The 15735-nt window shown below is 38.4% G+C and overlaps 1 protein-coding gene across 3 annotated transcripts in view; it reads right to left on the reverse strand.

Moving 5' to 3' along the window:
• KITLG (KIT ligand) overlaps positions 1-15719 on the reverse strand; it is an 87746-nt gene extending 72027 nt beyond the window's left edge. For all 3 annotated transcript variants that reach the window (XM_045365685.2, XM_005571830.4, XM_005571829.4), the window contains exon 1: positions 15512-15719. In XM_045365685.2, the coding sequence (XP_045221620.1) occupies positions 15512-15526 (15 nt within the window). In that variant the 5' untranslated portion in view covers positions 15527-15719. The remainder of the gene's footprint in view (positions 1-15511) is intronic.
• Between the last annotated feature and the right edge of the window lie 16 nt (positions 15720-15735).

A 15735-nucleotide genomic window follows, 5' to 3' on the forward strand; every position in this document is an offset into this window, starting at 1 on the left:
GCAGAATTTAGACTTTATTCTTTGTGATATAATTATATAAAACTGGAAACATTTTATTGGTTTAAGAAATGTTAACTTTTCAGATCTACACCCAAAACCAAGAAACTTATCTGATTTAAAAAAAAAAAAAAAAAGATCATGCTCCAAGGTTGCATCATTTTAAACACTTTAGAATTTTTAAAACTTGGCATCGAAGAGTATCCCCAAAATGATATATGTTTTTTAAAGTACACGCAATCTCTGTAACATTATTTTAGAACACTATATTGTAAAGCAGTAGTATTACTGCCTTGAGTCACTAAGATAATGGCTTCTAACCACACATGAAATTTGAAAACATCACTTCTTGTTAATCCTTCTCCAACTTTCTTCCTCCACACTTAATCTCCATCTTATGTATTGAAACATTATTTTTGCTAAACTCCTTAACCATATTTGTCTTAAATACATAATTATCCTTCTAATAGAATCATCTGAACCCTCTCATATTGTCATATTTTTGTCTTTCAACCCCTTTTAGACAGACTATACACCTCAGTATCCAAAACTACACAACATCCTTTATTTGTGTATTGCACTGACTACCTATTAACCAGCACAAATTGTTAACAGAATTTTAAAGGAAGCATCTTGAGTGTGGGTGAGCTGGGAAGGAAGAATCCATTTACTATATTTGTAATAGGCTCATGAATTATTATGCATCAAAAAAAAATCTTGGCCGGGCACGCTGGCTCAGGCCTGTAATCCCAGCACTCTGGGAGGTTGAGGCGGGCGGATCATGAGATCAAAAGATCGAGACCATCCTGGCCAACATGATGAAACCTCATCCCTACTAAAAATACAAAAATTAGCCGGGTATGGTGGCACGTGCCTGTAATCCCAGCTACTCAGGAGGCTGAGGCAGGAGAATCGCTTAAACCCCGGAGGCAGAGGTTGCAGTGAGCCGAGATCACACCACTGCACTCCAGCCTGGCGACAGAGCGAGACTCCATCTTAAAAAAAAAAAAAAAATCTCTAGGTAAGAAAAGAAAATGACAACAGTACTAATACTAAGCAAGAAATTAGGAACAAACAGATCAGGTTTGATGACTGAGAGTTGTAAGATGCTGAGCAATTTGCTCAACCTTTGTGAGCTCACATTCCTCTTCTTCTATTAAATAGAATAATCACACTACCACCACCCTCACAGGTGGGGAGAATCAGGAGACATAAAGTATGTAATAGATTTAGCTCAGGATCTGGCACAGGGAATAAACATTGGAAAGCAATATTTTTCATCCTTATCATCATCAACAATATTCTGCCCTAAAATCCTTTCTGGTTCTTATGTCTTCATATATCTGGCATTAGCGAGTTTCAACTGGTCCTTGTCATTCAGCCTATTGTGTTATTTCCTTAAGAATGGCAAGTCATTGCCTCACCTTCTCCTTTATTTACTTATTTATTTTTAATTTACCATCTCCATTCTCTTCTACCACCCCAAGTGGCTCATTTATCATTTCTCTTTCTGAGGAAAATTATGTTTGAACAATGTATGTATGTTTATCCAGGACAGTGTTACATGCACAGTTTCATGTGTCGGCTGAGGTCAGCAGGCACAAAATTATCAAATGTCTAGATCCATTCTTAGAATGCTGATAGGTGGATGCTGTCCCTTAAAGAGACATCTGGCATTAAATTCATAGTTTAGTTCAGAAAACCTTTATCAGTATTTTGGCACTGTGCCAGTAGCTAGGGATACCAGTGTTAGACAACTTAGCAAGGTAAGTAAAAAAGTAACTTTAATATAATGTGGTAAGTGATATGATTTTTTTTTTTTAATGCTATAAGAGCTCAGGGTAAGAACAACGTAGTAGGGAATGGGGCTGGGGAAGAAAAGCAAACAAAAGTCAGGGAGGACTTCCTGTAGGAGAGACCATCAAAGCTACCCAAATGAGAGGCCCTCGGGACCTTGGAGACCAAGTGCAGCAATATAGGTATGTCATTGTACATAGTTAGGTGACGCTGGAATGAAACTTACCACTCAGGGAGTGGTGGAGATAAGCAACAGCCAAACCACAGAGGACCTTGTATAGCGTGCTGAGGGTTTGGACTTTATCCTGAGGGTAATGTAAAGTCGGTAGAGGATTTTAGCCAGGGTAATGACACAGTCAGACTTCTGTTAATAACTCTAGATTGTGTGCATTAGAGAGAACCTTTAAAATTATAGGATCTACCCCCACATTTTGATGGCTAACAAAATGGACATCCTGAAAGCCTCATAGAAATACAGTACTACATACATGAATTTAGGATATGGATCTCCTGTGCTGTCAGCAAGTTCTTCTTCTGACTTTCCTGTACTACCCCTCAAATGGTAGGACACAAATCATCAGGGAAAAGTGCAAAAGGAATTCCTTGTTAAATCTAATTCCGTTTCTAAGCAATTCACAAAAATAACACTTGTCAATGTTTCTACTACATTCTCCTTTGGGCCTTAAAAGCGAGGACTTTAATATATATATACTTTTTTTTCTTTTTCAATATCTAAAAGAGATTTTTGCATTTTAGTCTTGGTTCAAACTGTTGTGTTAGATCCCACTGTGAACTGAACCCAAAATTACTTCCCACATTTCTGGCTTGCTAAATTACTCACTGTGGTATCCATAATCAAAGATTCAATCAATAAACTTCCAGAAAACCTTTGGAAACAAACTTTGGATTACAAAAGAGTTAGAAAACAGGAGCTGTTTTCTCTCTTTCACAAGTGTTTTGAACAAATCAGCACTCCATCAAAAAGAACATAACAGTTTAATGTTCTGTCAAAGAATGGAATGCTTGTTTACCTGAAGTAATGGACTGATAAAAGTAACTTGCGTCTGTCTTGATTGATACAAAACTTACTCAAAGATGCATCTGGACAACCAAGCCCTTAAACTAAACAGAACCACTGACAAGAAAATAAAACCTGAATTCATAAAGGAAACATTTCCAAACTGTTGATTCTATACAGTTATTAAATTCAACACATGCAAAAAAAAGTAAAATAAAATAAAAACAACAAATAAACAACCTTCGAATGCAAAACTGCATTTTATCTGAAAGGAGTTAACATTTACCGAGGTTTTCTGGTACCTGTCCTGGTGCCCTTCTTACACATTAGCTCATTTAATCCTCACAGCCACCTTAGGAGTTAGACATTATTATAAACCTCATTTTACAAGTGAGAAAATCAGAATGTTATCAGAAGACTCAAGTGACTCAAAGTCATACAGTTTGAAGAGATGATTCCAGATTTATGAGTCTCCAAAGCTATTCATGATCATACTATACAAAAAGTAATTTGAGGCTCATTTTAGAAGCCATTAATAAACTAAAGTTTTCGTGTATTTGGAAACTTTAAATTTTTTATTGCTCAAGGCTGAGAACAATACAACAACACTAGGCCTCTCAATGGACAGTATAGTATGTAGAACACTGCTCAATTAATTACTCTCTTGACTTTCACAAGTTGTGAGGTCACCAACATGTGTCAACATCCTTACAGACACAGAGCAGACAGTCTAATACATACTGATGTGTCTGCTGGCATAATCCATTCCCTAAAGCTTACAGATACAGTTTACTGAGTATCACTTCTGGGTCAGACAATTTCCACATATTATCTCATTCATTTATTTATTTTTATTTTTTTATTTATAATTTATTTTTTTGAGACAAGGTCTCACTATGTTGCCCAGGCTATTCTTGAATTCCTGGGCTCAAGCAATCCTCCTGCCTCCGTCTTCCAAAGTGTTTGGATTGCAGGCATATGCCACCCTGCCCAGACTATAATCTAATTTAATTATTGTGTTCTTCCAACTATGTACTATTACCCCTAAGACCGCATTACACCAATGAGGATATTGGGGACTAAGGGAAGGAAATAAATATCAGGCTGTAATCATAATAGTAGAGATAAGATTTAAACCTCATTCTGTCTAACTCCAAACCCCATGCTTCTTCCAGTCTGCACAAGGCCAATGAGCCAAACACTTTGAGAAATAAAATTTACTGCTTAAAAGTAGAGCAGGAAAAAGTGTTAATTCTGAAAAACATTGTTTTCTAATAGTACAATTATTGGAGTGATTGTGATTTGTGATTGCAAATTAGGTATATAACATTATTTCTAGGTTTTAAAAAAAAGGAAGGGAAAGAACAAGGAAAGAAGGGAGAAAAAAAAGAGGAAGCAATAGAAGGAAGCTGCAAAGTACTATTCTTCCATTTTACAGAAGGTTAAGAGAAGGTTAAGGAAAGATAAATAAATAGCCTAAGATCCCATGTCAAGCTAGAGTTAAGAGCCAGAGGTAAAATCTATGTGCTTTTCACACAAAAGCCATGTAATTTCCATTGTCTTTTGACAAGTGGCTATATTTTTATGGATGCTGAAAATGACCTCACTCATATAGGGAAAAGTAGGAAATCACTCACTTATTCAAAATAGGAATGACTCATGTTCTGTTCCCCTAATTCCAGGTAAAGCAAAGAGCTTGGGAATGCGAGCTCTGAATCCAAATCTGGTTCACAAGCCAGCCACCACATATTGGTGCTGTGATCTTGGGCACATGATAGAAAGAAGTAACTTTGGTCTAGGTAAACTCTTTTGTGATTCTAAATATACGCATTTTTTCTTTTTCAGTTTTTGTTTTTAAAAAAGAATAAAAACAGCTACGTTACTCAGGACAAAAGTGAATTTGAGGCTGGAATTACTTGGATAAATTGCTTCAACTTTCCCTTTCACTCTGGTAGTGGAGATTTTGCAGTTAAAGTCACTTTCCTGAAGAAAGGAGTCATCACTGTTGATAAGCATTACATTACCATTTGTTTAATGGTAATAGCAAGAGTAAATGTTTATTTAGTATTTTCTTGGTGTCCAGCACTGGACTAAGTGCTTTTTTGTGGATTATTTCATTTTATCCTTATAACCACCTATGAGAAATATACCGTTGCTCATTCTGTTTGGCAGATGGGGAAATTGAAGCTAAGAGATTTTCGTTCTTAGGCAACCAAAGCAGACCATCTGACTGCAGAGTTTGGTTAAGTACATCTCTGTTCTGTGGTCTCCTTCACCTGCGTTGAGATGATGCCAGGACTTTTTAGCCAACACTTTCATTTGTACTAAACTGCTATTGAGTAAGTTACAAGGTGATGCTGCTGAGAAGGATGTGCTGACAATCACCCAAACCTGCGATATTAATGCAGAAAATATTGGGTTTTTTTTATTATTAATGCAGTTGGATTGATAAGAAATGAACAAAACAAAGGCCACAATATAAAAGGCTGGTAGCTTTAAAACCCAGACATAAGCGACATTATTATCAAATAGTTTTCTAATATGATCGCAGACATTTAAAACCATCTTCCAAAACAGCATGTAAAGAGGGTCAGAGCAAATTGATAAAAGTAATTTCTGAAGTAGCTTTCCATTCCAAGAAGTTATTCTGAAACACAACTTGAAAATATTTTAAAATCTGCCCTCTGCCAACAAAGTACCACTTTATTTGAAAGACAGAAAGCTTTCTGGCAATGAAGTAATTCCTAATTCCATAAAGTAAGAGGACATCTTTAGAGTTTACAATGAGCTTCCCTCACAACAGTCCGATGAGTCAGGCAAGGGGTTTCCTTTGACTGCTGTGGAGATGGGTGGGAGAGCCTGATGAGGAAACCCAAGCTCCCTGACTTGTGGGAGTGTTGCTCATACACAACCATTTACACTTCTGGTAAGTACTGAGGAGTGTGGGGTCAGAAGCAACACATCACTCAACCAGAGGACTCGGCCTTGCCTGCTCTCAGTCTTTCTGGTGTAAGGTTAAAATGCATCTTCATCTCCACACATAAATTTGAAAAAACAAAAAAACAAAGAAGTTCAAGCCTTACAGTTTGTATGTGTATGCATGAGTGTCTATATTGGTGCATTATATTGTAGTGATTAGAAGGAATCTGGCCTTTAGATTTAAATAGGCTCGGCTTCAAATCCAAGCTCTTCCACTTACTTGCACTTTTTAAATGCTCATTTTGGGCAAGTTTTCGTAATCTCTCTGAACTTCAGGGTTTTTTTTTTTCTTTGTTAAAAAAATGATGCCAAATAATAATATGTACTTTACAACATTTTGCTACAATCAAATGAGATACACTTGTGCAGTTTGTGGCATGGTGCTTCACCCATGGGGAGTAATTCACAGTTATTAATTATTAATTTGTCTTAATATTTCCTTATTTGGTAAGCTCTTCTTTTACTTCTTAAACAGCTTGTCTTTGGCCTACTTTGTATAGCTATTTCCTTTGAACAGAAAGGGAAGAAAAGTAAAGGAGATAAAATTGGGAAAACTTTAAAAAATTTGCTAAGGGTGTTTATGAGTATTAAATAAGATAGATAATGTATAAAAAAGAGAGTTAAGCTATTAGTCTTTAAGGATTGGTTTTAATTTTTATTTATGAAAGTCCTATAGCCAAAGCCAGGAATTACTAACACCGAAGTTATGTCTTACAGCATACAGATTTGTATAATGCTCTGTGTGATTTACTATTCTTTTAGAGAAGGAAACGATGACCTATTAAGTAAGTGCCAGTTGCTGTGATGTTAGACAGTCCATCTCTTTTAATTATCACATCAATACTACTCCTAGGTGGTTACTTCTGTGCCCATTTTAAATACTGAGAAAGTGAAGTTCAAAGAGAAAAACTTACTGGGGCTGGTAAGTGGCAGAACCAATACTACATTTGATCTATACCCATTCAAACCTTTGCTATTCTCTCACGTCATCTCCAGTTTCACTAAGTAAATGATGTTACACATTCACTGAAAATGCTGTAAAACAGCGAACAAAGTAGCTTTGCCAGCCATGCACCAAACACATTTGTGTGTATAATAGACCTAGCACACTTGTTAAAATTTTGCCATTTAAAAAAAAAAGGCTTTTAAAAAATGTATCAGTATCTAACAACCTGAATTTGGTCTCCATTCATTTCACAACATTCCAAGTGTATTTACTGAGCAGCTGGCAGGAGCCACTCTTTGAGGCAACTGCAATCATGAAATTTTTGTTGTCCAAATTCTATTACTGGCAGCCGTTTTGAAGATCTGAGTTGCATTTGTTTTTGATTCAATGTTCATATAAACAGAATACATATCTTTGAGGTATTAAGCTACACTAATGTGCTGTGGTTAATGCCAGCTGAGTCTCTTTTGCAATAAACGCCTGGGACTGGCAGGAGAGAGACCTTGTCTTAGTTTCCCTATCTGTGAAATGGGGTTGTAAAAAATAATAACTACCTCTCACCGGAAAAGTGCTATGAATTAATTAATCTTGGAACTGTTTTCTACTAAGTGGCCATTTTGGCATGATCTATTATCAGGATGGTTTGATTTTATAATACAATGATAGAAGCTATTTAAAATGGCTACACATTTAAATGCCAAACGCTTGACACATAGCACAGTAAATTTCATCTCTTCAAGTTGAATCATTATGTGTGACATTTGTACAGAAGTGCAAACAATAAATGGTCAAATCAGTCTTGGATTTAAAAGTCTAATTACTGAAAAATATAAATAAATAAATGCAAAGTACTTAGAACAGGTCCTTACACTGTGAGCATTATATAAGGATTTGCTAGTATTATTAGAAGCTACTTATAATTTTAAATTAAAATTCTCTACAGTCAAATGTGTATCTGTATATGAAATAAATCAAGCAAGCTTAATGCCTATATATATATTCTTTTCTTAAACACTCTAGTTTCAAATAAAAAAAAAAGGTACATTATTTTTCAAGTATTATTAAAGCATAGAGTACTGTGGCTTCAGTACATTACAAACAGGAATTAAAGTTTTAAAAACACTTTTCTGGTCAGGGGCTAAGAATAAATATAAACACGTACATATATATATACATATATATAATTTGTTACAAAGATAGTGGAAGAATTATGTAAGCCCTATTTTGTAGTTCAGTGCTTTTCTACATAGAATTAATGTCATCCAAATAGTAAAAACATTATGCTAATAACTTCCTCTGCATTTTTCATGAGTGTTGCCTAATCCCTTTATTATCCCCTCATTTTGTTTAGTTCCCACTTTGGACCACCTGGAAGTAGAAAGCACCAGCCATTCTCCTGTACTGTGATAATGTATCTTTCAAACAGCAGAATGACATATGTGTTAAGGTCAGTCCTCTGACTAACACAGCACATCAACGATTTCTGACTAGGGCCCACTGAATACAGCAGTTTTCTCAAGTTGCCAGAAATCCAAACGAAAGCAATCACAGAGCTTTTCGTTGTTCATCAAAAAAGGAAATCCCTAATGTGTTAACTATTTCAGAAGCATTAAATTGTACTTTTACACGAACCATAAATAATGATGTATGACTGCTCAGTATGACTGCTGAGGTCTGTTTTGCAATCCTTGGGTTTTCTAGATCATGTTAGAAACAATTTTATATGAGAACATCTCTACCCTCCCTTCTCCCCACTCCTCCATCTCAAGTTCTGCAGTGAATATAAATTTTAACAGCCAGTACATCCATATGGATACCACATCCCAGGAGGGTGACAAGGCCTTTATAACAAAGCACGCTTTCTCTGTCACACTCTTCTTGGAAGTCAAGGAATCTGTGTGTTTTCCCAAGGCAGTTGTTTGGGAGGGCACTGAGAAAGGAACTCCAAGTAAACAGTAGAAAACTCAGCACTGTAGGGCCCTAAGAGGTTCCTTCGCAACAGACCACCGCTATTCAGTTGTATTCCTCAGAGGCAACCTGGTTCACTGCCACTCAAATACTCACATTTAGGTGAAACAAGCCAATAATGAGATGCGATTCAGCCCTGGAGCAGAGGGAAGACACTGAAAGGTCCTCTGCTTTAGGGATTTTATGTCAAGGTGAAAAAGAGGGAAAAGTTCTAAGCACTCACCGGGCTTATGTTCAGCAGATGAACTTTTGCTCCTGAAAAAGCAACACATATGAGCATACAAGACAAACACAACACCCCCCCTCCAAGCTGTGCTCTTTCCTCCCAGGTTTGCACAGGGATGCAGTTATGCAGTGGGGATGCCCCTTCTGCAAAGGTGAACAAGGCTTGCTTTTTCCGAGTAAGCACTGATGAGTTTGCAGTGGTCCTTTCATGTCCTTTTACATGGTCACCCCAAAGAGCAAAGGCATTCTTTGTGAGCAACAGACAAATTTTGAGCTGCTGTCTGTGTACCTGGAACACAGAAAAGGCTACCTAATTGGCCTGCTCCCTCCCAATTTACCATGTTCTAATCAGCAGCACTCAAGAGCTCCGGGACAACAGCTACAGGCACAAAGTCAAGTGCTGAATTCCTGCATCCAAATATACTAATGATAGCCATTGCTCCTTTTTGTTGTTGTTGCTAATTTTCTAGACTATTGCCTCAATTCTAAACTTCGTTTTAGTGAATAGCTCAGTGGGTAATACCAGTGATTAGAGAAGAGCATTATCTTCATTGTTATGGCCCTGTTTTCTGAGAAATGTGTGTTCTCCTAGCTGGAGGAGGGTCCAGCTGATCTCGGAATATTTTCATGTCAACAAGAAAAGACTGCCATAGCTTCTGACTCCAAAAAACAAAAGGCTGCTGTTGCTGCTAGCTACTGGGTTTGCTCCAGCTCAGGTAAGCAAGCAAGGATGGTACTGGACCCAGACAAAAGCCAGCTAGGGAGAGACTTGGCATAGTATCATCTGCAGGAACCGCCTTTCCCTGAGGCTCCCTCCTCTTTCCACCTCTGTGTCTCCAGTTGCAGCCTCTCATCTTCACTATCTTCTCAGGATTAACTCTTGGGCATGATTCAAAGATGCTAAGACTGGGAGACTAGCCCAAGGTCACACACCTTGAGGCAGAGCAAAGGGTAGGATCAGTTCCTCTGATTCTCCCCTCAGGGCTCTTTCTATTACATCATCAGATCCCTTCTTGGTTTTCTTTCTCCATTTCAACTCCATGCACGTAGGTACTGGAAGTTAAATGGACAGAAAAAACAGGCAAATACAGGGAAGCATTCCCCCTTTGTAAGCTTATCCCCTCTGGTTAGCTGACTTTGTCTTAGAATTCTTTTTCATAGAACTTAAAAATTTAGAAGAGAGAAAGTAAAGATCCTCTCTAACTATGGATTTTGCCAAAACAGGAAAGTGTAAATACCATTCTTTCCATACAGAAATATCAAGTAGTAGGTGAAATGGATAAAAGTAGAACAGTCTAAATTTAAATCTCCTTCATTTCTATCCATTGGCTTATTCATAATCATAAAACAATGGTTATAATGTGTATTCACACTGAAGCAATGGCTACATAAATCTGAGAACTGAAGGAAGCTTAAATGCCATCTGGTTCAAATCTCTATTTTACTAGTACTTTAGAAATAGAGAATTTTAGAACCAGAAGGCACTTAGAAATCACCTAGTCTCACTTACTCATTTTACAGTTGAGCAAACTAAGATCTGGAGTTCAAATAATTTCCCAAATTACTACTACTTAGTATCCAGGTTAATAAAAGAAATCAGTCTCCTAATACCCAAGCCAAAGGGGCAGCCTAGAAAAATAGTAAAATGTAGCCAACGGACAAAGACAGGTAATAAAGAACAGTCTTCCTTTAGATGGCACACATTATTATTTTAAAGAAAGAACCATGAGCCTCAACTATGAGAAAATCACTCCCCCACCTCTTTTTTCTATAGAGAAAGAAATAGGTAGAGATGGGATCATGACAATTCTCTTAAACTCCCAGCCCCTGTAAATAGTTTTTAGTATACTCGTAATTAAGTGAAAAGGCAAACACATCTTGCTGCATCTATAAATCAGAAAGGCTACAGTCAATGGTTTTTACAAAACAGAGCCTATAAAAAACCAACCCTGAGAGTAGCATATATTATAAAAGTATCTTGGTGTTCCCTCAATTTGTTTTGTAAATTGTTCTGGCTACACATATGACTAAAACCAAGAACAGTCTCTTGCAGCTGCTCATGATTTATCTGCTAGAAAGAAAGATAAAAGATCACTCCTCAGAGATTTATATCCAAATGTCTTGCCCTAATTTACAAAAGGGAACATTAAGATAATCCAGAAAAGAAAAAATAAAAGTCCCAAACTAGCATAATGAAAAAAAAAGTCACTGCACGTTGCCTGGTAAAGACAACAAAGACACCCCACAGAAACGAATGCATGGTCTCACTCAGAAAAGCAAGTGCGAGAACATTAGGGATGGGAAACTGACCAAGTCTCTTTGTCCAAAATAAAATAAAATAAAACAAAATAATTCCTTAGAATCATAGAAGGAGAACTTAGAAAGCAAGAATGTAGAAACATGAAACTGAGTCAGCGATAATGATAATATTTCCATTTTCCATTTGTATTTTCTACTCTAATAATCTCATTCATTTGCACTTTAAAAGAAAAACCTTCAAAAACGTAGCACCTCTTATACCCACATATCACCTTTGTCTTCACATATTCCTGGATTGATGTGTGTTAAGTATAGTCTATAATTAAGATATTAGCCTATTAATATAGATATTAGTCTATCATGGGAGTCACCAAATCGACAGATGTAGATTTAGGAAAACTTGGTCTCTGTGCTTGGTTCATTAGGCATCATTTAACTGCAATAAGTCAGTTTTTCTCTCGCTTGTAAAAGTAGGCCAGCAGGCACTCTCTTCTGAGGAACAGTAAATTCAAACTGTACATATAGTAAGCTACCATGCTGGTATAAAGACACATATAAAATTTCATTTAGTCCATAAAGCCATCATGTGAGAAAAATCTTTATAACTTTTATTATCATCACACAGATTACAAAAAACAAAAGTCCCCAAAAGTTTAACAAACATTTGCCTAAGGTCATTTGTCTCATGAGTAGTACAACAGGAATTAGAATCTAAGTCTTCAGAAGCTAGAGCCTAGAATCCTTCCATCAACCATATTGTAGGTGTTTCTCAGACATGGAAAGCGAAGGCCACACGTAGTGGGATTTGCCAATCCATGTAAAAAACCTCCAATATCCAGACTTGCTATTTGAGTGGGAAACTTTTATGTGATTTATGGTGATAGAAACATTTCCATCACCTATTATTAAAGAACAAATGTGACCCAGAATTTGCTCTCTTCAAATCAGCGGTTTGATGTAAATAAAATTTAGCAATTTTAATTGGTTTGGCCCAGGCTTTCAGATTTCCATATGGTTATTTTCCTTGTTTTATGTTAAATGTAATCAACTTAGCACTTAGGTTTTAAAGTCTTGGCAGAATGTATCAATTAAAAGCTACATAAATTAGAATTATTCAAAGCATACATTCCAAATTGAGTGATCTTAAGGACAAGACTAAAAAAATGCTCTTTTCATAAATATGTTAATTTTCTTCTACAAAGTAAACTTGCATCGTCACCCACATGACAAACTTCATGCAGACATAAAAGAGAGATTTTCTTTGGAGTAGTGAAAACTAGCATTCTATTTGCTTATTCTCTGAGAGTTAGTATGCCTAAAATGGCCTTTTTACATTGTTTGCAAGATCAATGTTTCTTATCTCAGTATTTCTGAAATTGACAGCAGTTATGACACTTCTTACAAACCATCCCCAAACTAAAACGTAAGCAGAACACTGATAAATGTAACACCAGGTACATTAAGCTGATGGTACTTTTAACCAAATCTTAATCAGTGTTGCAAAATATGGTGCCTTGATTGTAGTCTAAAATGGTGTATCAGAATATTATGTTTAAAAAATAGTTACACATTGAAAGAGACATTTTTCTAAGCCCAAGCCACAATTACCTCTAGAAACTGTAAAACCACACAATCTGAATAAAATAAAATCAAACAGAAATCTGAAAAACTCAAAAGACATTCATTTCTGTAGAACTGTGATTAAATGTATTGTCACAATTGCTCCTCATGGCTATTGCCTGTGTCATTATATTCAAAATACTGAAGTGAACCACACATGCTAAATGAATGAATCATTCATCAAACCCCAAGTGGTTGTTGATGGAATTTTCACACTTATTTAGCTTGACTGAAAGGCCAGAATACCTGGAGCCTCCATGATTCTTGCAGAGCTGCGTGATTCAAATTAAAGTCCATTTTAAAATATTAAGTTTTTTTTATATGTAGGAGAGTACAGAACCAGCTGCTTTATAATAGAACCATGGTATTGATGCCATGTTTATAAATGACTATTTAGTAAATATTAATACATACTCTTCCCTGGTGAGGATAACATTAGATTCAGAACAATCGATCCTACTTCTTAGTTTACAATTTACGTAGGCTACTTTCTATCCATGCAGCATTGCACAGAAAATGTCTTTTTAACTTTGGATTAGAAAATTTAACAATATGAAAGAAGATTTAATCCCCGCCCCCCATGTCTGCAGATTATTTTATTGATTTTGGGCTATTTCCAGTGTCCCCATTTTCAGTGACTGTGGAATTGCTAGAAGTATTCTTAAAGAAAACCTTGAAGGTCATTAGATCCTAGGCAATGAATGCCTTCATTCAACAAGGGCACTGCCCTCCTTTGCCTGCAAGGCGTTTAACATCAGTAAGTTCCCCCAAAGGGCCTGCACTTTAACTTGTGTGATGTGTGACCGAACAGGTCACATATCTAAAATACTTAGCTTTCTCAAATGTCTCTGGTCGGCAGCACTGAGTCACTTAATGCCACAGCCACAATGTTTCAGACTAGATTGACCTCTTTCTAGTTTTCAATGGAATTATTCCATGTAATCCGATTTACACAGCCATTTAATCAAAGCGAGAAAGGAGATTACAGAGCTCACATTTGTTTTGCAAAGCAAGGGTGCAACGATCTTCAATCCTACTGCCTCTCAGAGTGTCTTGATAGTACATCCCCTGGCTTTGGAGTGTTGGACATTAACCTTATCTGTCTCTTGTGTTCTTCTTTAAATAGGAAGGTTTAGGCTCTTTTCCTGAACTAGGAGGTAGCAGCTTCTTCCCCCAGATCTCACCACTACCATTCATGGGAGCAGATGCTACTACAAAAAGGAATAGGTCTCTACCCTTCTTGTAATTCCGCAGAAAGCTCGTCTAAATCAAGAGATTACAATAAAACTTTTCTTTTGCAAGCATCTGTAACATTTGCATTTCGACAGCACTCTGTGGTGATTCCAGGTGTGGCGCTCAATGCCTTGCCTGAAAGCTAACCAGCTTGCAAGAGAGGGGAGAGGCACATCGCTTCTTTTCTCTTAGAGAGTGCTCTAGAGACTACGTAAGCCTCTTTCAGCCAGGCAATGTCCCTTTTCCCTGCCTTTTACCACATGGATACAAGGGGCTAGAGTCTTGCAACTTTCTTCCCAACGTGTACATTTGCAGGCCTAGATATCTGTTTAAAACATGATGCTAAGCAGGCCATTTGATAAAGCATTTTGAGCACATTGATGCCTTCAACCTAAACCAACGATGTGTACAAACACCCCGATTTCCTTTTTCCCCACCATTTCCACCCCTTCCACACATTTCAGGAACTGCAATCTCCGACAGAACCTCTGGGGGGTGAAAGGGCAACCCTTACCCAACCCGCGGCAGACAACACATAACAATTTCTAAGGGGGAGAAGTGAGAGGAGGTAAGAATCAACAATGGTGAAGAGAACTGTGGATAGGGGGCACCGTGGCGGCCCTTTCTAAAGGACGAACCAGGTATTTTCTTAAAAAAAAAAAAAAAAACACCACTAAAAAAAATCTAATTGTCCCCCGGGGCAGCGCTTTACCCACAGTGCTTTATGTATAAAGCAGAATTTAGCAGCACTAGGAATTATCTCAATCACTATCATTTAGAGGTGCCTATTTTATAAAGAGCCTTTATCCCTGCTGAAATGGGAAAAGGTGCATGCATTGTGGAGGTACTACAGCTCTTTAGAACCCATACAGAGCCGCAAACTAGGCAGACACCGCCGAGAGCCAAGTTTCCCGGGCGGGCCGGGCAGGTTCCCGCCCCGCCGAGAGCTGCCGCTTAGGAGCTCCCCGTTGGCTTCGCTCCCCCGGCTGCACCCGCGTCCGTGCCGCTCCCGGTGACCGGCGCCCACCTCGGGGCTACGCAAATAAATCTGAGAGAGAGAGCCAGCGAGGGTGGCGCGTGGGGTGCTGTTTCATAATCTCCCAGAATCCACGGGAAAACCGTCTCCTATGCAAAGACATGCTTTCCCGTGATAACTTAAAATTCCACGGCCCAAAAGCCAATCTTTCCACCAGACGGGAATTGCGGTTTCCGACTGACAGCTCAAAACTTAACTGCGGAATCTCCAAACTTGACACCGGCTCCCTCTCAGCACTCCCAATCCTTTTCTCCCTGGCTCAGCGGGCTCGGGATCGTACACCACGCCGGCCTCCCCCTCACCCTCTTGGCTCACCCGGCAGGTACGGCCCTGCACGCCCCAGCTGCAGGTCCCAAGGCGCGCCGGCTTCCCCGGGGCACCGGACACGATTTTTCTTGGCGAGCCTGGGAGCTCCCGGGCGCGCCCTACTCACTTGTGTCTTCTTCATAAGGAAAGGCAGCGCTGCGATCCAGCACAAGCAGTGGTGTGGCGACTCCGTTTAGCTGTTCTGGAGCTCCAGCATATTGCACGAACAGCGGCGGCAGATAGTCCACGCATTGGGTAGCCCGAGCGCAGCGCCCTCTCCACTGTCCGTGCTTCTTGCGGCGCTTCTAGTCTCGGCGCGAGGCGGCGAGCGAAGCCCGGCTGCTGAGCCGC

Source organism: Macaca fascicularis, chromosome 11, assembly GCF_037993035.2.
Source record: "Macaca fascicularis isolate 582-1 chromosome 11, T2T-MFA8v1.1".
Lineage (NCBI taxonomy): Eukaryota > Metazoa > Chordata > Mammalia > Primates > Cercopithecidae > Macaca > Macaca fascicularis.